We start from the raw sequence: 26,158 nt of genomic DNA, 5'->3' as shown, positions 1-26,158 counted from the left end.
ACAAATCTTCAGGGTGTTCCAAATTGGTACAGCTTACAGAACTACTCTGTTGTTCTTTGGCTTTAATAGCCTAGGACACTGAAAAGAGGAGAAAATGTAAGTGTTGCCCACTAAGTGCTACGCACTGACTCCAGCCATTGTATGCAATCTCACTTCATACATCTAGCTCTCTAAGGAAATAATGCTTCTCCAGCTGAGTTAAGGAGCCATTTCCACGTCTGTTCCCTTTTCTGAAGCCACTAAACAAAAATCAGAGCGATGCACTTTTTAATGACTTTGGCATAACTAAAAGAAAACTTCACTCTATAAAAGGAAGCCTGCTTTCTCTCCTTATTTGGCAGTAAAGCATGTACTGATTGTGAACATGGCTTGAATACAAAGTACATTGTAATTGAGCTGTATGAGCATTTCAGTTTTAAGATGGCACTTCTAATCTTTTTCTCTTCTTTGTGTGATCCAAAGACTACGATGACTTAAAATTCAGAGAATATGCAGTGGTTTACAAGGCAGACTTAGTTGAAAAGCTTATTTTTTAGGAGCCATATTCACGAGCAACTTAAAATAGAAAGCTGCAGGAGATATATGTAATTTTCAGTGAATTTTAAATGCCGAGGTCAGGTCCTGCATTATTAGTTTACCATGTTGTGAGAAAAACACCTCAGAACAGTAGAATTATCACTGTACATGGGGTGTCAGTCCATCTAGTCTAGTGTCCTCTCCCTTATCATGGCTTCCGTGACAGCCCTCTTAAAGAAAAAGCCCTGCTCAAGTCTGTTTAGAGATGGGATGTCCCTGGAGAAAGTTCTGTCCCATTGCCCAATAAGTGGAGATTGGCTTGTGTCTCAAATCCTTTCCTAAAGTGGTCTCTTCGGGCTTTGTTTTTTGTTGTCAAACCTTGAGACTGTCAGACTGCTGCTTCTTCTCTTGTTCATACCATTCACCCCAGCAGATACTTGTTTTCCACAGGGTTGTGACAAGGCAAAGGAAATGGTAAAACTTAAAAAGTAACTGGACAAATTGAGACAAAACCAAAAATCAACAACAACAAAGTAACAATCCACATTCTTGACTCTTAAATAAGAAAGTGTCACCAAGCTTGGCAGCGGAAATTCCCCAACCAGAGATCCCGGGAGGCTGGGGGAACGCAGCAGGGAAGCACCACCACCTGCTGTAGGCAGCAGCCCATGGGGGGACAGGACAGCCCTTGGGCTCAGCCCACCTGTCCAGTCTTACACCAGGTATTTGAGTTCAAGGGTTTTACTAACTGCTACCTACAGGGATAAACCTCATTGGCACAACCACTGCTTTCACACCTTGGATATAAAATGGAAATCATTTGGCAATTGTTTGTGAAATGGGCAGGGCAGACAGTGTGTTTCCACAAGCCTGAGTTCCTGGAGCACCAAAACAGAACGATCAAGGCTGCACATCTTCACATCAAATGCAATTTCCCTCTCAAGATGTAGATGTGGAGCTGGAAATCCACCCGCTACACAAAGGTCTACTTTGTGATCAGCTTTTGATACCTACGGAGTTAACTTTTACTGAACAGCAATATTACTCAGAGGCCTCTGCAGCTGCTGGCTCAAGCACTGTCTGTGCAGATACTGGGGCATGCAGGAGGAGGGGAGCCAGCATATCACCCCTGAGTACCAACCCAGCATATCACCCCCAAAAAACCTTGGGGAGCTGCCAAGGGGCGATGTGAAAGGATCCATTCAGCCAGGGGCCAGGAGCAGGAGCGCTTATGGGATTCACAGAGTGTACAGGTAGAGGAGGCTAAACTTCCCTGGCATCCCATGTGATGCTGCCTGATGCACAGAGAACTTCTGTTAGAAATCTGGGAGAAAAAATAAAACTTGATGATGTGTCGTAATAGGCTAAAAGGTATTTAACTGTTTATGGAGTAAAAGAGAACCACTGATCTAATAAATGGGTGGTTATTACTCTGAGCAGAGGACAAGTGGCATATTAGCTCATTTTATCGTTAAATTAATACCAGATTAGTGTGTTTAATTGACCTAGATTGTTCTAACCTAGCTGAGGTTGGCATGTTCCAACCAGCTTGCTGCAGGCACGTCATAATTCATTACTTATTTCCTTAGCCAGCTCAGGGGATTGGAGAAGAATTGGGTGCACCGGAGGGGCAGGAAGGCATAAGGGACCGACGGCTTGTCCCTGGCCGTTCCTCCTTCCTTTTTAACGCAGCGCTGCTGTCAATCACTGCTGCCAGCCAGAGCTGAGCCTGCCAGTCATTCCGACACTCTGCATTTCCCAGGCTAGGGACTCTCCTGGGAAAAATGTTGACTCTGATTTAAATATTATTCCTCACAGTGCTATTTTCACTACCTGCTACAGAATTTCTGCATGCACAAGATGAATGCTCATGAGGACTTCATTTAAACCAGAACATGACAGAATTGATAAATCCAGTGACAAGAGCAAGAGTCGTCAAGAGGAGAGACCCGTACACTATTCTACCTAGCCGCGGCGCTGAACATGTGACTTGATGTCGCACATTCTCTCTGTACATTATCTGAACCCAGCCTTACAGCATGCTTGACATTTTACAGAATAAAGAGATGACCTAGTGACCCAGGTGGAATAAAACCATATTTTTTGGTGCAAAGCTACTGGGACTCAGCATGTGGAGTCACTGAAACTGATGCAGGATACGTGTTATGGGACAGAGCTATCAATAAAGAGGAAAAGAGGAGCACCACAATCAAATGAGAAAGGTTTTCCAGCTGCAGAGTTTAAAGCTTCAGAAATGTGACGTTTGGTCACTGCTGCTCCCTGAAAGTACAGAGGTATAGGCATTACCATTGAGCTGTGGGAAAGGGTACATCCCACAGCTCACAGAGACGCTCTGCTTACACAAGCCTTTGCTGCAGACCCCCTTTTTTGGAAATTTTACTATGGCTGATAAACCATCTCTGTGAGAGTGGTCAGCAAGGTGCTGTGCAGACCTGGAACAGCTATTTTTGTCTAATTACTCGTCTGTGTGTTCCCAGCCCCATGAAATGATAGGGTTTCTGGAGCTTCCAAATGGCTCTAGATGCTTGTTTAGGCATAGCTTGTAATACTATCAATTTCTGAGAAATGAGTCAGAAAGCTATCATTTTCACATGTAAAAACTGTTCAGCACAGAAGCACTGGAGACGAGAACAAAGAAAAATCTCATGTGCTCACCTCCTCCCCAAGTACAGCTCCTGAAACTGCCGTCTGTGACAGACCCTGAGCAGGGAGCAAGCCCAGCCTGCTTCCCATCTCCCTCTCCACAAAAGCATCTTTACAAACTGACCGTCAGGAAGCCACTCCGGACCAACAACTGTTCTCAGAAGCAGGTCTGCTTCTCTTTGCTGGAGCAGGGATTTCTTAACTTAGCTGACACTGAAGAGCAGTTGCTGTGCAAAAACTCCCAGTGATGCAGGAGGAAAGAAAATAAATAGCAGAGGAACGGGCCAGCTTACCTTGCATTGTCCCTGCCGTGTGACTTCAAGAAGTTCATATCACGGTATCTGGACAGGAACGCTACTAGCTGGTCATTTGTCCTGGGAGAGAAAGAACAAAAGATGTACAAATTACATAGTGAAAAGTACTATCTTTACAATAATTTATGCACTTCTTATTCTCATTTGGAGACCATCTGCAGAAGGAAGCAGTTGTTGAAACACTTCCATCCTGCTGCTAAACTCCACTGTCTCCTTGTACCCAGAAACATGTGCTTGGAAAGAAGTATGGCTTTATTATGTCTTAAAGAAATTCATATAAAATCTTGGCAGATGTTTTCAGCATTGTAACAGAGTATGTACTAAGTAATACTGTTCAGCACTTTTAAAGTAGGAAAAGCCAGCTGCGAGATGACTGGACTGACAGCCCTGTTTTATATACTTTGCTAGATCTTTCCTGAGGAATTTGGTTAAGTATCTAATGGCATTTTGGTTGCTTTAGTCCGTATAACAGAGAAGAGGCCAGGGTTGAACTGCATAAAGCAAGAGAATTTAGATGTGAAAATCCCAATAAAATTAATAGGAACAAAGGAATTTAGAAGGTTAATTCCAATTAATATGACTGGAAACTTGACACCGTATTTTCAGAATTTCAGCCAACATGTCCAAGAAAGTATTTATGCTTGGCAGCTTTTGTGGTCTGTTACTTCTTCAACAATGCAGCAAAACTGTTCTCTGTTTCTCTAGGTCAGCATATTTAGGAAAAAAAGAATAAATCATATTAAAAAGATCTTCATCTCCTGAGTTACATTCAAAACACAATGTTACAGATACAACAGCATGTAAGCAATGGTCTGTAATGGACTTGATGGCAAAAAAAAATAAGATAAGCCAGCTGTCAACAGACAGTACCTTGAAAACATTTTATTAGCATAAGACACAGAAAATCAAGTTAAACAAGATTTCTGTACAAAATGCATTTAACTTCTGAGGTCAGGCTGCAACAACTGGGAAATGTTATCAGAGTGGTAACCTCTATCCACTTCTCAAAAGCCCAAATTCTTCTGTCGTCACAGGTAGCATGTCACTATTGAACTGATGAGTAAAAAGCAAGTTAACCATCGATTTTAGCTGGACCAAACGGAATGTCTGTCCATCAGTCAGCCTGTGTGACCAGGCTGCAGGAGCCTGAGTCCCTCCTTCTACGCTCACTCATCTGAGCTTTAATACCTGCCAGGGTCAGGCTCTGCATCTCAATTTGGCTACCCCAGAAAACTGCTTTCTGTATAGTAAGCTGTGCAGATTTTCACATTTGCTGCTCCAGTGACTCTCCATCTTACTGGGATGAATAGGCATTTAGTGAATTTACTTAGCAATGCTTCCACATGAAATGGTTTCAATGGCTGACATCTTTGGGTGAGTTTCTAGGCAAAAGCTGGCACATAAAGATGATCTTTAGAAATATAACAAAGTTTGGAAGTGCTTGAGCCTCAATTTTCTTACAGGACAAAAATCAAATCAACCGAAGGAACACCACTCAATAAAACACCATTTATAGATTGCTCACCTACCTACAGCGTGCTGCTGAGCAGTGCTCTACCAAATATACTTGGACTCGGGCTGCTATGCAAGCTTTTTAATCATTCTCACTTTTTAGATACCTCTTATGAATGCCCACCTGGGTTTTAGCTCTCAAAATAATTAATAACTGACATCTTTTCACATTGAAAACAATGGTGGCATCATGCTTCTAACTTTTATTAAAATATTTTTTAGAAAATAACTTTACACAGTTTTACTCTTTGTCATGTAAGTATGCTTCTTTTTGTGTGTTGACAACATGGAAATAAAACACCACATTTCCACTTGGTAAAACATTCTAGCTATTTGACATTCAAATTTATGCGGTCAACCAATTCTGTGCTCAGCATGGGAGCGCAGTGAATTTCTATTAAGCTTTCATTCAAAACACTTCTTCTGGCCCCGACACCACGAGGATGCTGCGTGCCACCCCCAAATTATTCCACCGCACCATATTAAAAAGAAAATCAAAGGTATTCAACACGCCACAGATGCTAATGTGGCTGCTAAAATCCTCCTCACCACCTCGGAAACTGCCTTCAGGGGTATATTTCCTAAATGCCCCTGGCACAGGCTGCTGCCACCCTTCGTCATGCACGGTGGCAGCGCCGTCACTGTGCTGCTGGCACTCGCTACTGACAATGCCTCTGGCACGCGTTGAGCAATACTAAAGGCGTGGGCCTATTTTTAATCTAAGTGAGGCAATGGAAAGCCGAGATTTCCAGCCGAACACATCACTGGGAGCAACATCAACTCCACAATGCCAAATTAAATTCTGCTGGAGCTCCACAAATTTCAGGGATAATTCACTGAGCGTAAACCTGGCACAAAAGCCTTTACTAACCATCACAGCGCAACAGAAAGTAACAAGGACAGCATATTCCCAGTATTTCCTTCCTAAGGAGGAAATCAGAAAGTCACGGGGATAAGGGAGGGCAGTTCATGCTAATATGCACACTAATACACATATTACACTTCTATCAGTTTCCCTAGTGTGTAGCAGCATGAATACAGATGTAGGAAGAAGTCTTTCTGAAGTCGGTGCGTGAGGCTGGAGGTGATGAACGCATTCACACAACTCCCACTTTTATTTCCTTCTGTCACTAAGCTAATTTGGAGGGCGAGGTACCCGGGAGAAGAATTACTCAGCTGAGTACCTGTGCAGTTAGCGGGGAGGGAATGTGAGAGTAGAACGGGGAGAGGAAAGAAAGGGGAAAGCAAACCTCCCGGGAATCCCAAGTGTGGAGAGAGACTGCGTGTGGGTGGGTGGCCGTGAGAGGAAGAAAAGCAAAGACTGCAGAGGAAACAAGGTGTCTTTGACTTCACCAATGAAGAAGGACAGGTCGTCCAGCTGGGATGGTGGGCTCCATCTCCACCAGACCTTCACCAAGGTCCCTCTGCTCCTCTCCCATGAGGTAGGGCTCAGGGGATGGATGGCCTCAGACGAAGCAGCCGCAGGGCTGCCTGCAACCTGGCCCTGGCACTGCCTGACCTGGGACCGTGGCTGAGCTCCCGGGATGGGGCTCAGCCTAGGGTCAGGACCAAGGGCTGGAGGACCAAGAAAGGTAAAGGTGAGACCTACAGCAAGAATGTAGCTCAGAAGAAATTGCCCAAGAAAAGCAAGGCCAACCACTAGCGTTTTCTCACGAGCAGCCCCAGCCTGGGACTCAGGTGTCCCAAGGTGTAAGCAGCATCACCTGGGACTCAGTAACTGCACATACATGGCTTAGCATTGCAGTAAATTCTGATCACAGCGTGTACGCTGGGAGCTGAACTGGAAAACAGGCAGCAAAAACACTGACGTGGTGTTTGCATTGTCTGGAGACCCTGGCAGCTTTGCCCGGGACACGGTACGAGCACCTCCCCACGCAGCACCACAGCCCAGTGCTGCGGAGAACAAAAGGCAGTGCTGGCCTCGCTGGCTTCAAACAAATCCACCAAGCCCTGGTGACTAACCCAAGCAAAGAGCAGAGATCCTCTTAGTTTACAGCTGTGAAAATAGATTAAGAAAGTGTTTGGAGATTCTGAGAAAAAGAAAAACAAGCAATTGTTACTTTTGCAAGATAGCGAAGGGTAACATGGATTCAGCAAGGTACTTTAACGCATGGGCAGCTTGAAGGATGTACAGGACAGCACCCACTTCAATGGGACTATTCACAAGACAAAACTTACACAATTGCTTAACAGTTGGACTAAGTTGTATCCAATGTTCAGAAACTTTTGGCAGTACACACGTATGGGAACAATTAGCTTGATTCTGTGTGGGAATTGGATGAAAAAAAGAGCAACTTCTGTACCTCTGTTTCTGTGCAGTATCTGTCCAGGCTGAACTGGAGACTAACAGCCTCACCAACGAGCCAGCAGGAATGGTTTGTGTGTTTGTGACACTGCAGGGCATGGGAGCTGGGCAAGCAGCACCCAGTCATTAATATGAATTACACACTGATCTCTTCCCACCGCACAAGCCAGAGACCTACTGCAATTCTGTCCACACAGAACCCAGCTCACTTGCACTGTGGTTTAAGATAACTGCTATAAGAGGGGAAATGATTAAGCTCTAAGTTATTGATTATACCAAACCCTTTTGGAAATGCAGTGGTGACACTAGGAGAAGGTTCCTCACTTGAATTTGTTAATGACATTCATGGCACCTGTAACACACCTCGTACTTTGTGTAACACACACACACACAAATGTTTTCTGACCTGGTGTGCTTGTGGGAAAAAGATTAAGAAAAATATTAAAAGATCATTAAAGACTAAATAAGAGCACAGCCCTCAACAGAGAGGAAGGCACATCTCAAGATGCTGAACAGAAGGGGCACCAGCTGAACTTGGTACAAGATCGTGTTCAGAGCTGCTCCCCAAAGCAGCAGCCTCCACCAGCTCTTTCCAGAAGGCTGCACCCTCTCCGTTTTCTGTTTCTAAGGGGGAAGGAGATGGAAATGGGTAACAAATGGGTGGAATAGGACAGCAGAATGAAAACAGCCATCTTCCAGTGCACTTGAACCTTGAAAGAGTTTTGGCTGCATCATCGTAAAGGGCTGTTCCTATTTGCCTTTTGTAATGTAAATGCTCACCCTGCCCTAAAACTCAGGACTTGTTAAATTGGTTTTATTACATAAGGAAAACCTAAAAGGGCGAAAGTAAAATTCCCAACCTCTGGTTTACCCTTCAGAGCAATAGGAGAGAAAACGTAACAGACAGGCTCAGCATCAGGTGATGTCCCAAGTCCCGTGTCATTTTCTGGCATTATTTTCTATTTATTTTTTTCCCCTATGTGTCTGCTGATGCACACAAACATCAGCACTGAGAAGTGCATACCACTACCCCTTCCAGGCAGCTGTAACTCACTTTAATCACAGATGTGGTTATGTGTGAATTACGATGTTGGAATATGAAAAGCTAGCAGAAGAAAATTAAAATGAAGCTTTAAAATTGTTTAAACCAGACCTGCTGTCCTGGCTCCACACTCCTCCAGATGCAAAGGGCAAAGCCTGCTGCAAGCACTGGTATCTTTGCAACTCCTCTCCCCAAGCAGCAATTTTATCTGAATTGTGATTTTGGCTGGTAATGCTTTTGTCCCTGATGTAACGTTAACGTGTGGAAGAAGTCAATGTGGAGACTTTCCAGAGATTTTATCTCTTACACATTTTCCAATCTGGCAGGTAAAAAAAATATCAATGCCCTTTTTATTGCTACACACACGGGAGCAAAGGAACTTTTAATTACCCCGACTGTGGACACAGTCCCTGCAAAATGAGCATCAGTGTGCCGAGACTGGGACAAGTCACATCCTGGTCACAGCAAGTGCAAAATATTATGTAAGTGCATAATTAGCTGCAGCAACCAGTACACCTAGAAACCCTTGCCACTGAACACGCATTTATGGTGCTGCTGGCAATGCTGCTCAAATCTTAACTCTGAGATTTCTGTCATGTATTTACCTTACGTTGTGCCGTGGTGCTGAGAGGTGGGTGGGTGTCACAAAGACAGCTGAACAGCCAGAAAACAGAGTAACAAACAAAAAAAAGGGGAGAGGGCATGGATAGGAGTGGGGCAAGAAGGCCAACTTCGTGTGAAGCAGCAATGAGGACCCTATGAAACAGATGAAGGATGATGGAGGCAAACACACAACCAGAAGTCAAGCCTGTCAGAGTTCACGAGGCATTTGGCTAATGCCCTCGATAACATACTTTAATGTTTGGTCATCCCTGAAGTGGTCAGGCAGCTGGACTTGTTCCCTGTAGGTCCCTCCCAGCTGAACTGTTCTGTCCTCAACATGCAGACACGCACACAAGCCTCAAAGTAGAAGGGCCGATCACATTTGATTTTGCTGCACTCTTCTCAATAAATTTTAATAATTGTGATCAAGCCCATTGATTTGATTAAGTGATGAATTTAACTGTACCTAACACATCGCTGTGAATCATTAGGACATGCCGTTGCTGTCAAGAGGCCAGTGGCAGGAGGCGAGTTCCTTCTGGACCATCCCTGCCCCGGGGCTGCCCCGGCTGGGGTGAACCCTGCCCTGCTGCCCTCTCCCTTTGCTCAGGCTGGCTCTGCAGCCCTGCACCACCACAGGGCACAAAGGAAGGTGAGGGTAAACCCAGACAAACTAACAAAAAGATACAACAATGAAACGGTTCTGCCAAAAAAAAGCAAAAACCTACAAGACCTCTTCCAGAAGGAAATGCTTACAGCAAGACAATAAAACCACAAGGATGCAAGCAGAACAATGCAGTAAAACACCTCCCACTGCAAGATTTGGTTTTGGGACCCCGGATTCCCAGCCTGGCCATCGTGTTGGTGCTGTCGCCTCCATCCCTCGCCCCAGGAGCATGACCCGTATGTAGTTGGGATGAGGCCGTGGCAAGGAGAAAAGGCTCTGCTGTCTGAAATCATGAAGAAAAGGCTATATTTAGCCCTCGCTATCCATCACAGAATAAATATTAGCATTTGCTCAGAGAAGCTGATTCCCCTAAGAGCAGTCATTCATAGAACAGCATAAAAATGAGAGCGACAGACAGGGCTTTAGAGGTTAACTGCACGTGGAAGGCTGCAAGTGACTTAATGCCTTTGCTTTAACAGCAGTTGTCTTAAATAGTTTGTTTTGTCTTTCAACTCAGGTTTAAGAGAGGAATGGGATAATGGAGAAGTACTGCCTGTGCAGCCAGCTGACCACAGCACTGCAGGGCTGAGCGCTGCCACCTGGGCAGGGAAATAACACACATGTGCCTCTGTATTGGGGTTACGTGGGGATTGGGCTTACGTGTCAAGGGTTTGGCAGCAGGGGGCTGCAGTGGCCCCTGTGAGCAGAGCCCACAGCTGTGGTGGAGTCCAGCTGCCCATCAGAGTCAGGGTGTAATGCCCCAGGCTCCCAAAGAGGGAGTTTGGAGTCCCAGGTGCTGCTCTGTCACCCCGCAGGGCGCAGCCCCTCGCAGCGCAGCTCTGCAGGTGTTGTGCGACTCTCAGATGTTTTATTAGCAATACAACCATCTCTGCTGTACTTTCGATTACTGCTTCCCATTCAACTACTGTCTGCCTCCTAAGGAACAGAAAAGAACTAACAGAGTCACAGGAGAGTGAAAGTCCTCTTTAAATGTCACACCGCTGAATGAACCTCGTCCTAGTGAGTACAGAGCTGTTCAGGCACAAAGGAGATCTACTGAGAGAAAAGGAGAAAACTCCATTGTCTGCTTCCTGAGACACTCCACAACCCATTTTATAGGAATCCAGTGCTTCAGATGTCATTCATTAAATAAATAAATAAGCCTACTGCTGACAGGCAGCACACGCTTAAATGAAAATTCTGAAGAGACCATATATAAGAGAATTCCACCAAGGATTAATGAACAAATGTGATTAAAACTATCTCCAGCCCTGGACCGCAGCCAAAACGCTGCCAGCAGTATTTGATATGTAAATGCTTAAAACATTTGCTGTGTGCACAGTCGCTGATGCAAAGCATCTATAGAGAGTTCCTTCATCTAATTAGAGATATTGGCTTAGCAAACTTTGGAGTTTAAAATAACCCTCAACATCTCATTATTCCTTTAAAATAGAATATTCATTTGTTTGGAATGTTTTCCAGCTATATCCCATGAAACCTTGAAATGCCTGTGGCTAATGAAAAACGCCAGCCCTGTATCAGCTAATAAACCCTTGGGCTTTTACGATAATAAAACACTCACCGCATGTACTCATTAAAACTTTTTAACTTGTTGCTTTTGACTTCCTTTAGCTACTTGCTAAGTTTAAAGAAATCTACTCAATTTCCGATTATTTTATAGCGCAGTTTCATCAGAAGTGCTTAAATTATAGAGGATCTTATCAACCACACCACATTACAGCACGTTAGCTGCAAGTCTGATCCAGGAAGGCATTTAACAGCACGTGCTTCACTGTAGCACACTCATAACTCTTCTGAAACGATGCAGCTTCATGCTGTACTCCCATGAACTGCCTCCTGGGTTAAGGGTCTGCATGTCTGTTAGGAAGCAGCACGTGCAGTGACTACGCTCACAATTAACAGTTAAGAGTTGTGCTTGAATTCATCTAAGATCTCTTAGTGCATTTATTAAGGAGGCTTTGCCAGGTAGCCCAGCCCAGTTGTACCTCGGTTTGTCCATCTCTGCCATGGGAGTATCACACATCTTGCTGGTGGTTTGAGATTTAACTCACTAATGTTTTCAAAACATTCGTTTTAAAATGACATTTTCTGAGCACCCTTACCACTGCAACAAAAAATATAAAAATAGGGAAAAGATTAACCTGTAATGATGTGTGATGTGTAGCCATTTTCATCAATTTTAAAACAACCTACATGCTTTATGTCAAAATTTTGAGATGCATTACTTAAAATACTGATTTCCTTTCATAAATTTGATTCTATATGATCTGTAAGCCTAGATAATACGTGTGTTTAACAATGAATACAATGAAAAAGCACTTGCATAACAAAAGCTTCCCAAGTTCCTTCCAAACGTGCAACTGCATAGACCCAGGCACACATGCAAGACCATCAAAGAACATCAACTAACTACATGCAGGACAAAGGCTTTCCTGAACCACCTGATGTTGGTGCACGTTTTACGCACTTCTCTATTTGAGATTACAAACGATCAGCACATCACCACTAGTATCTTTTATTTTTCCATCCTTCTCGCCCAGAGCTTGAGTGCCTTCCAGATAGCCTTTGCTAAAAAGGTTGATAATTGCATATTTCCTACAAATATTTTTAAGTAAATGCAGAGACATGTGTCTACCTTAGATAAGGACTAGAAAACTTGTTAAAGGTATATACTGCAGCAAAGCAAAATTCCTTTCTCACCGCATTCAGAAGAGATGTCAGCTCAGTGGAACTGAATGTATGGAAGAAAGCTCAAACATTTTTATCAGTGCTGGCAAAAACTGTTTATCAAGCCCCACTGGCATTCCCTTAATTCCTATTTGGAAAGTAAAATAATGCAGCCTGGTACAGAGAAAAATACTGCAGTAAGGGGCTTACACACTTCCAACATGGCCTAAACCAAAGGGTTTAGCGGTTTTGGATAAGTAACCCGCAGTTTTGATTCCTCCTCAGCATTAACCCATCTCCGAGCACGAGTTGGCTCTCCCACACTACAGTGAAAACCTTGAGTAAGCAGATTTCCTTTTGGCATTTCACATTGACATGCAAACATTGCTGTTTGTGGGTGCGGAATGATTTATGCATTGCTCTGCAGAAAGTTTTGTGAGCATGCTGCATGTATAAGAGGGAAAGATGGACGAACAGGAATATTTGGGGCATCTTCAGACAAAAGGTCTGCAACTATTTGCATCCCCAATAAGCTGTGCGGCCGCCTGGAGTGAAGGCACCTCTCTTCTAAAAGCTTTACTCATTTCCAGACTGAGATGCAGAAATACTCCTTTAACTCTCCAGTGACATTTTGTTTTCACAGTTGTATGATTTCCACTTGTCACTTCTGTCTCCAGCCTCAAATCCCTGGAACTCGATAGAAATAGAGTAATTATTTTCACAGACAAAGCAGCATGTAAATATTCCAGACAGGACATGCACGTCCACTCGACATGCCCACTTGGCAGGGGGAAGGCAGCCTGGGGAAGAAGAGACACGGCTAGAACAAGTGACAGAAGCAGCCCTGTAACCCCATGTGCCAAAATGATGCCTGCAGGCCATGTGAGGGCAGAGGTCCACAAGCCACATGTCTCCGTCTGGCTTGGACAGGGAGGGGACATGCGTGGCATGGAAGGGACACACCACACATGTGCTTGGGTGCTTTCTGCCACAGCAGAGAGGACCCCACGTCCTCCAGCCTTCGAGGTTTAGATCATGAGTAACAGGGCCAATGTCCCAAACCTTTTTAGCTGGCCTTTAAACCTTAGCTGCAATTAGCACTTTAGTCAGCAGCTTTCCAAGCTGGCAGTGGGTAGGATGAATGCAAACAACATTTGTGATTTCCATGGTAAAATGGTCCTGGTTAGCTAGATAACATCGATGTGTCCAAACCTGAAAGTGTTTAACCTTTTTCTGTTAAGACTCTATGAAGTGATTGAATGCAGCATGTGAAGCTAATGCACATCAACTATCTGCTGAAATTTCAGTGCACGAAGGCTATTTTAATATTATACTGTCAAAGGTCTACTGTATTTTACATTTCCATCTAGAAGAAAGCGGAGCATTGACGTAAAGGATCTTCTTGACAGACAGCAAGCAGGAAGCAGCACTGCACCTGAACAGGCTAACTCAAAAGCCTCAGGCCACATCACTATATACTTATGTTTAAAAAGGATTCATGCCCAGAACTTCTAAATTTAATGATGCTATTTACTTAATTTTAACCCTGCAAAAGAAAGGAAACAAAACACAATGCCTGGGGTGTATTTTCTCTCTTCAGCTTGTTCCTATTTATCAACTTGTATGACAATAAGGTTTTTTATCCACGGGAAAAAACAGCTTGTGGAATAAGAGAACTACTGGTAAATGCACTTTCTGCCTATTCTTATACCAGCTACATTCTGAAAGACATACTTTTATCCTCTTTTCAGCTGATAAATGCAAGAGACTAACTTTCACTCCGTTTACATATCCATGATGCTCCCAGACCAGTGCCATGCATTCGATTTGCGCTGGCACAGGCACGACCAGGGATCTGGCTCCGTCTGCTGGGAACGGGCTGTGGGAAATCCTAACAGACATCTGTGGTGACTCCCAGTTCAGATGCCACACTGCTCAGGAAGTGGAGGCATGTTGTTTCCATGTGTGCATGGCATGTTAATAGCCTAAAATTAGCACTGTCCTCCTGCCATTCTGACGGCTGCTCTTTTCTTCCTTCCTCATGTATTTCACAGCACGTAATGCTCCGTAGGAAAAGTTCTTGAGCACCCTTTTTTTTTTTTTTTTTTTCCCAGAAGCCTTATTCGTTAATGTGTAGGAGTGATGAAATAGAATTGCTGCTGGTCATTACACGACATCTAACAGTTGCTGAGGTATATTTGTTAAGACACCATTTTTCAGAAAGTTGCCTTTACCCAGCATTACAATAAGCCATTCCATTACTAACTGCATCAATGCAGAGATCAATACAGACAACTATCCCATTTAACAAGCCAACAAACACACTCCCAATAGATCAAAAACACCGGCCAGCCTCCTATCGATTCCAGAATGCACCTGGTAAGGATGCAGCAACACAAAGAGTTAAGACAGATGCTGTCCTATGCTTAAGTCACAAAGAGAACTAAGCCTGCTTAATTTATCTGCTGAAAAATATCTAAAAATCCAAACAAAAGCAACAAAACTAAACAAAACCACACACACTAAACCAAAATGCTTGCCCCTAAGCCAAGGGTTTAATATTAAAACTAAGCACGATAACGTGATAGATTTTTAGGTTTATCAAAGTACTGGGATTTTGTTTAGTACAGAACGCTGCTCCTTGCTCTGCGTTCTTTCAGTGTTCGGCTGCTGCTGCATATTCATGCAGAACCTCCTCTGCCTACACGAAACATCCCATTTTGATGAAAACAATAATCACTGATTAAATGAGCAACTGGAGGGAGAGGCAGAAATGATCAACAAGTCCATTACTCAAATTAGTGAGACTTTGTGTGTTGTTTTTTTTTTTTAAATCTAGATATTGGGCTGAGTGGGATCTTTTTGTTTGTGCTGTGTATATTTTATCTTGCGTATTTTATTTTCAGCATTTTTTTTCACCATCTCCAAAATTAAATTACCAAGCAGCTTGGCATAAAAGAGAATAATTTAAATAGGAGCATAAATTCAAAGCAACCATTCACTTTCCCACCTAATTTATATATTCTCTCGCCCAACTGAAATTTTATTTGTACAACTCAGTGAGAGAAAACGACTTGCTCACCAGGTTGGGTGATTATAATAGAAAGTGCTCACTTTCTTCCAAGGAAGAGGGTGGAAGAGGTATTGAGAGTATCTTGTGTGAAGTAGGCTGATGTTGGAACAGAGACCTCTCTGCCCATGGCACTCCAACCTGGAGGCTGTCCTGGGACGTCTTACCTAGGGGCTGGGATCCCCAGCATCACACACAGAAGGATAATGTGAAGGTGACACACGGACAGACATCAAGCGGAACCAGGCTGAGTGCCAGAAGCTCTACATCACGTCCATACCAAGGGCTGTGTGTAACTTTGTGTGCTACGAGATGCAAAGGTCCAGCAAACCTCACCAGACACGTTCACTGCTGCCACCCATCACATCAAGAGAGACCCCAAGCGCTCACACTGAGCTCAGGAGCACAGCAAACCTGAGACCACCGTCCCACTGCTGGGAATGGGAGCAGGAACACCCTCTCTGACAGGCCACAGCACAGCTTTGTCACTCAATCTTTATGTTGGATGCTGCCTACCTCCCTTTCTCATTTGCACCACAAACCTAGAAAAAACGGCCAACGTAGTCCTAGATAGCTCTGCGAGCAGATGGCCTCCCCTTCCCTTCTGATGCAGTGGGAGAGATCGATTTAGACACAGCAATGTTTTTTTCCTCCCTCACTTTCCACTGAAAAGGCAGGAGGGAAGAGACACCCTTCCCATGACAAGTCCCATCTCCTAACTAGAGTTATCTCAATAAATGGGCGGTGGGACACTAGCATCAGAGGCAGCTACTTGCCCATGAGTTGCAGCTGAGAGCCCGTCCTCTTCCCAGTGAGCCCCTGCTGCTGAGGCCCTTGCAGAAACCTTTAAAAGCGACATGAATTCGAGCAGACCAGAGCCTTCCCCAAGCTCCTCGTGGGCCTGCCGCTCCCTTTGATCCCCGAGCTGCTGAACCAACCTGTCGGAGTGCATCAACTCAAAGCACCACAAGGCAAAACGGGGAAAACGGGGTCAGGCTAATGGGTTTTAACATTAATTCTGCACCAAGCCTGAAAAGATGGAGGAACAGGGCCTGGGGGGTAAAAGGAATAATGAACTAAGAATTGATGGAAGGAAACTTAATTGGTTTTAACAACAGAAGGTCACATTTTGTTACCTTTATTTGGGTTGAGCAATAATCTTATTTTGACAATTTGGGCCAGCAGGTGACCTGCCCTACTCTTTGTTGGGACTGCTCTGGAGTCAGTCAGGGAAGACTGCAGCACTGGGATGATGGGCACAAAGAGGCAGCAGACAGGAGCTCTGAGCATGAAAACGTCAAGGGCAATGTGTGGATCCATAAGTTGATATATCCCACTGATGTAACTGGGGCTGAAGAGAAGACAACTGGGAGGTGAGAGGCTGGTATTCCCACTCACTGCTGTGCTCAGAGTGCAACCAATATAGGCTTATTTAATAACGAGGTCAGGAGAGAACCAATGGTTCGCTTCAACCCAAGAAAAGACCATAAAATGGATGTGAATTTGAGTTAGGCAACCTGTCACCTGCTGATCTCCTCACCCTGCTGAGCCCTGCAGCCTGGTGGATGGGAGGTGAGCCAGAGCAATGCCAGCTGCAATGGTTCCCAAAGCTGGAGGTTCTCTGTTGCAATATTACTTGCTAAAAATTACTTGGGGGCAGCAGACTTTTAAATGAAGATTGACTCTGCATTTGGAAAAGACTCAGCCCCAAAACAGTTCCTAATTTGGCAACGAGTCCAATTACCCCAATGAAAGGTTAGGGATGCCTACAGCTGGTTGGTCAAACTGTGTTAAATGATGGGTATAACTGACCCGTGTGCAGCAGAGAGGGATGTGTGCTACAGTGAACTCATTTAGGGTCTTCTCCCCTCAGATCAGCCTGGAATTAGAGAGGTGCAGCCACAGATGTAGTCAGTTGCCTCCAGCACCACCTTGCCACATGTATATATAGAGTGAGAAGTATCCTATAAACGCATCGTGACTATAGTGCTGTGCAGGGTAAGCAGAAATGAAATATTCAAATGCAACAAGTTGTGACTGTAAAAGCCAACTAGCCATTAATTCTACCTTGGATTGCACAGATAAAGGTTTTAATAGGTCTTAAATTTCTGTAATACACAATGTCAGGCCAAAGCTTCCATGATATCTCAAAACTTAAAGTTCTGACTAGCTAACACAACAACAACAACAAAATATTATCTTGGGAGAAAGAACCACATCCTGCAGCACATCCCAAATGATCCATTGCTCCAAAGCAGCTTTAATTCTGTTGCAAACTATTTCCTTCAAATCAGCCCTTCAGCTCATTCACATGCAGTGATCCCATATACAAAATGTCAAAGCACATAATATTACAAGACCAGAATTTATGTATAAATTGGCTGAAAAATCATTAACATAAATTACCAGTCAACTCTTCAACATTTTAAGCCCTATTTTAGTGGAAAACAGCTTACGTATTTCTCTCCTTTCTATTTCAGCATTGCCTCTGAAAGACTGAACCAGAACAACCCTTTTGCTCACCCTTTAATGGTCTTGTGGCTGGCAACTGTTTAAGAGTGACTTGGGAAAGGTATAATGACACATGTTGTTGTTTCATCTTCACTTTGAACTGCCACCAGATATTATTTTGCAGCTGTTTTATTGTGAGTGGCATCCTGAAATCTAAACAAAAAAAGCATCGTAATGGCAATTTCAACAGATTTTTAATTTCCTGAGAGAATTCTGCAGGGTTACGAAGGGAGAGCACATTTAAAATGCAATGCTATAATAGGAATGTTTCCCTTTTTCACACAGTTTTAGCATTTGGAATTTGATAATGATTTTCCTGACTATTCTATAAAACAGCTGAAGAGAGATTAAAGTTTCTGCTCTCAAAGCCCAGGTAAACGCCACCTGTTTCTCTGCAGCTTCCTTTACCTGCCTCACAGTACACCCAGAGTACAAGCTGCTTGAAGAAAAGCTGTAGAGGAGCACGCAGTAGACAGTCACGCCTGGGAACCCCTAGGGACCAATGTTCACTTCCAGCCACAAACCTTGCCAGAGCTTCTTGCCCTGGGACACGCAATGGGCAGCCAAAGACCACAGGAAAGGCTTGCCAGTACAGGCCAGCTAATGGGGAATTTTGTTAATTATGGATTTAAAGTACAAGAGCCATTCTGCGCTAAGAACCCTTTGTTGGACTTGATTACCCCTGCCTATTTCTCCAAAAAGACAAGCTCCAAGTGAAATGCAGGTTTCATAAATAGCCCTGAAGCTGTGAAGGAGAAGCGGCTGAGCTGGCAACCCTCCTACTGCTCAGTGCCCGCCTCAGCCCCAACAGGTCAGCTATCCTTACTGAAACACTATTCTAGATGCTATTCCAGCATCCTGAAGACAAAACTGTGTTGCTTAGGAACCGATGCTGCACATTATCACGTTTGTGTCATTGTTTATAGGTAAGGCTGGATGGTATCCAGTTAAGACTTGCACTTAATTCTTTTATGAAATGCATTTGTTCTTCCCCCCCCCCCCCCCCCCAGCCATGAGTAAAAAGTAAATTGCATCCAGAAAGCAAATGGCAAACAGCTGAAAACCCTTTGGCTCTGCACTGGCGAACCTTCCCGCGAGCAGCCAGAGAGGCTACCAGCCAGGCAGAGCAGCGAACTGCTGTGCCCGTCAAACTGCAAAGCCGGGCATCTGGGGCTTTCCTCTGCCAAGCTGTCCTCCAAGGCGTCTGGGACACTGGCTTGGATGCTTCAGCTCACACAGAGGGAGATAAGGCATGGGTGTTTAGCACTGGAATCAACAAGATAACGTGCTGCCAAGTACAAGGGTACTTTGAGTAATGCCGCTATTCTGCGAACATGCTTCATTGATACATCTTTAATCTGTAGGCACTGCGGAGGTGCCTGGGCAGCTAGACTAGCCTCCAGTTTGGGGTGCATTTATTTTTGTTGCCAGACTAAGGCTGCTACGGAGAACATTTCAGAAGTGCTAAATACGCACAGAGTTACAAAGAGATGAAATGTCACAATTCTCCGAAACAAAAGCTGCTTTATTGCCTTAAACCCAGGAGGAGAGGTGGGGAATGATCAGCCTCAGCTGCTGTGGCTGCACATAGAAAGGGTGGGTCTCCCATCACATTTGCCAGGTTGAAAAAAATAAGTTATCATAAGAATAAATAAAATAAACGTTTTAAGCCATGATAATATCAACATTTCACCCCACCCTTTGTGAACAATCTGTGCAAAACCACTTCTTTGCCAACCACTGGATAATTCAGCTGTAAAACAGAAGTGGGCTAACAGACCTAAAAGATAACCTCAAAAATATATACAGAAATCTCAAATTTGCTGGCAAAGTAAGGAAGGAGAGGGAGAAAAGGTTATTTGAGGGATTTAAGGAAGAAGTGCATCTGAAATTCTAAGAGAATGCAGATTCAAGGAAAACACTGATAAAGTTCCTTTCTGGACAGGAAAAGAGATTCCCTGCGAAGCATTAAGAGTGGATTGACGTCTGGCTTGCCAGATAAAGATATTCTGAGCAAACAAAACTGCATACAATGTCAGCTACAATACTGAGATAAAAACCTCAGACACTGGCATCTTAACAGATGTGGTACTGCAAAAGCTCCGTGCTCTGTACTCCCATTGAGATGTATAGATAGGATTTACCAGTGTTTCAGTTAAGGATCACATTCGAAACACACTTTAAAGTAAGCTGCATTATTTTCCTTCTGCCTGATTCATTATTCTAGCAGCAAGGCACGAATTTTGCAGAAGCGTTACGAGTGGCTTTGTGGGGGAGTGCAAGGTCAAATCCAGTCCTGGAACATCAGCAGCCTTTGCACAGGCTCTCACGTCTAGCAAGAGCTTACGTGCTACCAGGAAGGATTGAGGAGATGGCTCTGAAGTCTGAACTCAGCGAGACACAACTGTTAAACTAAGTCAAGGCAAAATGATGAGAAGTTGAGAGAGAGACAGAGAGAAAGCGTGCGCATAACTGCCTTCTCAGCCAGTGTCTTTGGTGATCGCATTGCCATTACACAGCTTCCATCAGCCCTGCTGGCTTTGGGATTTGTAATTTCATAACCAACGAGAGGACACAGCTGGGTCTCAGACATTTGTCATAAAGCAACAGTGCTCTACATAAGGGCTCAGTTCTATGAAGAGATTTCTCCTGTGTTTCAGTATTGCATTTCAAGTCCACATCTTGCAAGAGCTGAGAAGTTTTGTACAAGTGGATGGAGAGCTCAAGTCTAGTTTGCTCCAATACAAACTGTATTCTTGCACTTTTTCTATCCCAGCCATCTGCTTCAAATTTTCAGTCAAATGCCCACATGAAATGTGAGCAGGTCATGGGAAATTCAGCACACACAGCAAAAATTATCTCCAACATAGTCTATATAGAGTGGCAGTCACCCTCTTTTTACAGGGGATGAATCTGGGAGCCACTGGCTGCAGTAAGGGAGTTGTGGTTCTTTCAGTGGTCCCATTACCTGAAAAAGTACTCAAAAAAGTGGTCAAACATTTTTCCAAAAGGTGGAATTTCTTTCTCAAACCTTTTGCTTACAATTATTTCCATCTGCCACCAGAATAACAAAAAGGCCAAAGACCCATTCCCTCTGCTCCCACCTTCTCACTCCTGGCAAGCCATCTGCTGCCCAGGGCCCGCAGTCAGGACTCATTACTTGGTTATGTATGTACATGTACTTGCCAACAAACACTTCCCTTCATCTCGCTGCTCACAGAGGAGAAGAGTTTTTCCTCTTTTCCTCACAGCTATTTTGTCTTCGGTTTCCTTTTTTGATACCCAGAAGAAGCAATTTCTGGTCCTTAATATGGCCCTTGTGCAGGACCTGGCAACGTAAGCTATTAGAGATGAAAGCTGGGAAGAAGACAGGTGAGTGAAAGGACAGCTTTATCTCTGCTAGGCTGTCTGCCATGCTCAGATTTGGCAGGAATTCAAGTAGAGCTGTTGATTTCGGGTGGTTATCTTTGCTAACAACACTCCTAAGGAGTCAGGAGTGCAGGTCTGCTGGAGAAAATGAAGGACTGAGAGCCAGGCTGCCTGTCTGCTGCTGGCTGATTGCAAACACTGACCTGAGAAAAAGGTCTACCTGCTTCGAAGGGCATCCTTCGAGTTTCTATGGAGCAGTTAAATCTTTAGATGAATGTTGCTATTCAGCATTAAGAGTTACCTAGACCATTGATCAGAGGAGAACACAACAAAAGAACAGGTCAGTCCAGAGCTCTCTGCCAGCTGATTTTTCTCAACTTTTGCATACAATTATGACTGACAGAGACAATCAATTCTGACTGACAGAGACAATCAGCATAAATTACACAAACTTTGGCACTTGTTGCTGGAAGTCCCAGTCCCAGTCAGATCATCCCATTTACTCCCCAGAGTCTGCAGTTTCCACAGATGCTATTTGTATTTTAATACAAATTTTATTTAAGTTCCAGACCAAAAACTTTGTTGACTGTCTCATTTGTCTGAGTCTTCACAATGCAGGCTTTTGTGGAAGGTATTTGTATAAAATCTTCATCCTAAAATGGGCTCATCTTCATAGTACCAACTACCAAAATACAAGTAGTTTCACTGGGTTTCTTTTGTTATATATAGCTCATAACTGAGTATCAGCAGTATCTGCATTCCTAGCTCCATCAATACGCCACTCTATTTTCTCGCTATTTTGAAGCACTCCACAAGCTTCTGTTAATAATTTTGCTTGACCTTTATTAAAGGCAGAATATTACCTGGCAATTAGATCTGGTGATCCCTTTGGTGACTGAGATTCAGTCATTTATTGTAAATTATAAACAGTTCAAATGTTTCATTATGTTTATTCTTTCTACAAGCTTTGTGGCCAGGTAAGCACTGACATGACATTCACTGTTAAATGATCTCATTAAACTTCCTAATTTAAGTGGTACAATACTTCACCTGACACATTATCCAAGGACTCCTGCAAAGCACGTTAAACATTCAGCATCAATAGATGCTCTACCAGAGTTCACCTTGTTGGGAGTGAAATTTCAGTCCCTGAACATAAGGTTGACTACCTGATGTTGTTTGTCAAAGACAATAAATAATGCAAATAGATACGCATATAAAATAAGAGGTTAAAGACATTGATAGCTTCCCCACAGAGCTTTGGAAGAGACTCTCAAAAGAAAAAAAAGCCTTTCCTCGAAAGAAAACTCATGAAAAAATACCCTTAAAATAAAAACAATAAGAAAAAGGAAGGGGCTGGTTTTGTTTATTTCTTTATGAATGTAATGGCTGTGGGAGATGATATCTTGAGAAAGCATGTGCCTCCCACAACCCCCAAAACCCAACAAAAGAACCCCAAACCACACAACCACCACCACCCAGAGTTACAGCAAAAGAAGGAAGTCACACAGCCTCCCACCCCAAAGCATCACTTGTAGAGGTCTGTCCCCAGCCATTTTATCCCTCATTTTCCTATTGAGAATGCTCAGCAGGGCTGAACAGAGTCCAGGTTGGATGATGCATTTCACTTAGGCCAATAAATAACATATTACCTCATGACTAGAGGGAAACACAGTATTTTTGTTAGAGATGCCTTTATGCTCAGACTGTGTTTGTGAATGATTTCTACCACAGTAACAACTAGGAGCACATGGATTAGGACTTCATTTGTGCTGTATCTGCAGACTCAACCAGGGCTTCAAAAATTAAAGATTAAGGCATGAAATACAGTAACAGGGATATCCAGATTTTCTTAGCTTGCATATGCTTTATTTTAATTGCTTCTCTCCCAAAATGAATGGTTCTGAACTTTTTTTCCCTCCCCCTGCCTTTATATAGTATGATCCTTGACATCTGCTTCTAGACATCTCTTCTGAAGGATGAAGGGTTCCCAGTAATTGTAATGTAGCCTGTGAACATACCAGACTGCTCCCCAGACAGATTTAGACTTCATCATACAGAATTAACCCCACATATAGAATGTGTTCTCCTGACTTATAAGGCTGGATTAGCTTTTATTATCAGAAGAGAGGTAGTAAAGGTTTCAGTGTTACAGATGGAATGGCAGATGGGAAGCGAAAGCTTAATGTGAAGCAGCTCTGGATAAAAACTATTAATCCACAAAATTCATATGTTCCTATGCAGGGACACCTAGCTAAAAACACTGCAATATGACTAACCAGTGTGAGATGTGTAAACTGCCTCTAGTCCATTATCTGATAAATGATGTCTGAAGGAAGGAAAAAGCCCTCAAACACTCTCTTTACTATTTCCTGGAAAAACAATCAGCTCTCTGTGCAGTAGGCAGAGAAGTAACGCCTTCCCAAAGATTACGAAGAATATTAATTTATAGCAACTCCACTATGAAAATGAAACGGTCTCATATATATTTTTGATGAGATAACATTTTCCAGGGTTTATAGCTGTAATATTACATATTCAAAAAATTTAGCAGCAGCTGTAAGTCACTGTCATTTAAGTTATAGCACTAAAAAAAGCTTTTTACTTTTTGTTGAAGTGCACCGTGTTGAGAGGAAACCTATTTCCCCCAGTTCTGGTATCAGAGTACTTTGACAGCAAGGGAAACGAGCACTTCACATGCCTTCACCCAGCTGCTGAGAGCCACCACACAGCTCTGAAAGCAGCCGCAACGCCAAAGCACGACCTTCAAGAATTTCCACCATGAAAAAACAAACGCCTGGAATTTTTCCAGCTGAATGGCACTTGTTTAGAGTTTGAATGACTGCAAGATACCACAGCATTATTACAAAGAATCCATTAAGGCAGAACTGACTACGGCATACTCAACAAATCCTGTGGTTGTTTCGGGCCCTATCTGTAAGTGACTGATCCCATTTGGCTCTGCGGTTTAATTTGTTCCGCGGGAACGAAGAGCAGTTGAGAACGCCTCAGGTCATGGCCACAACACTACAAGACGGCGTTTAGGGTGATCACAACACCACAACAGAGTAACTGGATACATCTACTGGGTCTAGTCTGTAATTACACTACACCTTCAATTGTTTATTCTTCAACAATTTATCTTACTTGATTCAAAGTCCCATCACCTTCTCCTCTGTGGTTTTACATTACTCTACTTTTTATCATCAGTGTAGCATTCCTCACCAGGAAAGTGAATTACAGGGAATAACAAGCTACCTTTTCCTCAAACTCAAGCAATATTCAGAGAATTACATACTGGCTCTTACAACCACAGATAACATGTCAAAATTGTTATGGCTCTTTCTGTAGGACACCAAATCAGATGCAACACGAGATATTGGGAGTTCTTAATTCAAACCCCTTTGTTCCAAGTATCAGTGCACTCTGTGACTCTTGTGTTCTTCCCTAGTTTTCCTCCCTGAAATGTGATGCATTTCTCTTCACTGACAGGGCACAGAAATGGGAACCAGAGATAAAGCCTTTTGTCAGTTCTCACAAAATCCTTCCTAAGGCAAAAGCTCATGTTGTTTTCCATTCTCACTTCAGTGGGGATTTCTGTCTGAGTAGCAGATTCAAGAAGGGACTCATAATTTAAGAGAGATCTTGCAGGAACCTAGTAAGGTGTTTCCATTGTCTTTTGCTAACGTATTTCTGTTAGTATTAAAAGTGTGTAATGCCATCGCTTATTAGAAAATTACCCATGAAAGTTACTTCCCCTTTCCTTGATTCCTTTCAGCATATAGGGAAACAGAAGTCACAAGGTTAATTTCCTCTTTCCCTCTTCTTGTTAATCCTTATAGCCTAAAAACAACAGCTGAAGAACACTTTTTTTTTTTTCATTTTTCCCCTCCTTTTTCCTCTTTTTATGGACTATCTACTTTTGCACAATGTAGTAAACCTTACTGAATGCAGCTGTGGGGCCTGGGTTATGCAAATGCAGAAAGATTATGATTTCACTTAAAATCACAAGCCTTGTCATGTGGTGATGTGTGAAGTTCTTTGCCTGATGCCGTCTGAATAAAGACATTCAGGCAACGGTTGATGCTGAAGATATAATTGACTCCTAGCAACTTATTTGTCACTTCTACAATCATTATCCTCTGCAGAGAAAGTACTAAAAAAAGGAAGCGCAGAACATTACCTTCACTGAATCTACATTCACACCTTCCAACACTTTCTGAGACATCAAATCAAACTGTTGATCAGATCCCCGGCAGGGAGCAATCTCTCCGTGCCTGGCGTTTGTTTGCTTAGCTCGAATACTTCCCGTTACTTTACTCACTCCCTCTCTTGCAGATGCCCTTTGCTAGAAATAATGACTAAATAGAGCAGCAACTGCTTCCTCACTACAAGTGAAGAATTGGTGCTGCTAACCTGCTTGCAGCCACAGTCCTTCCTGGGCAAGCAACAGACATGTAGGGGGTACAACAAGGCAACTGTCTCCATGGCAAAAGCACAGATGTCAGACAGCAGCCTGATATTCCTTACATCAGCACTTACTCCCCTTAGGAATAAAATACGTATGTTCTTAAGAGACTTGTACCTGATTGGGTAGTCGGCAGCGCTGAGGTTAATGAAGAAATCCCATGGCCAGTCATTCATCTCCATTAAGTCCCTCATGCTCTGCAGGTAGGTGGACAGAAGGCTTGCTCCTCCCCAGATAGTTGCCATTCTCCAAGAAGTGACTCTCACATTTGGGTACTGGTTAGCAAACTGGAGCACTTGCCGGTGTAAGTAATTGGATCGCTTTACAGGAGAAAAAAGTAATAGGTTCAAGTTACTCTGTCCCAAAGTGTCCCTCCCTGTATTCACTAACCAGCAGCTGCGCTTATCA

General features: G+C 43.4%; 1 protein-coding gene across 2 annotated transcripts in view; it reads right to left on the bottom strand.

Moving 5' to 3' along the window:
• Positions 1 to 26,158, bottom strand: part of XYLT1 (xylosyltransferase 1) — a 188,912-nt gene that overhangs the window by 42,129 nt on the left and 120,625 nt on the right. For both annotated transcript variants that reach the window (XM_027469334.3, XM_027469332.3), the window contains exons 4-5: positions 25,868 to 26,070; positions 3,474 to 3,554 (exon numbers count right to left, since the gene is read on the bottom strand). In XM_027469334.3, the coding sequence (XP_027325135.2) occupies positions 3,474 to 3,554; positions 25,868 to 26,070 (284 nt within the window). The remainder of the gene's footprint in view (positions 1 to 3,473; positions 3,555 to 25,867; positions 26,071 to 26,158) is intronic.

The sequence above is a fragment of the Anas platyrhynchos genome, chromosome 15 (genome assembly GCF_047663525.1).
Source record: "Anas platyrhynchos isolate ZD024472 breed Pekin duck chromosome 15, IASCAAS_PekinDuck_T2T, whole genome shotgun sequence".
In the NCBI taxonomy this organism is placed as follows: Eukaryota; Metazoa; Chordata; class Aves; order Anseriformes; family Anatidae; genus Anas; species Anas platyrhynchos.
This window is presented reverse-complemented; position numbering and strand designations above follow the sequence as displayed.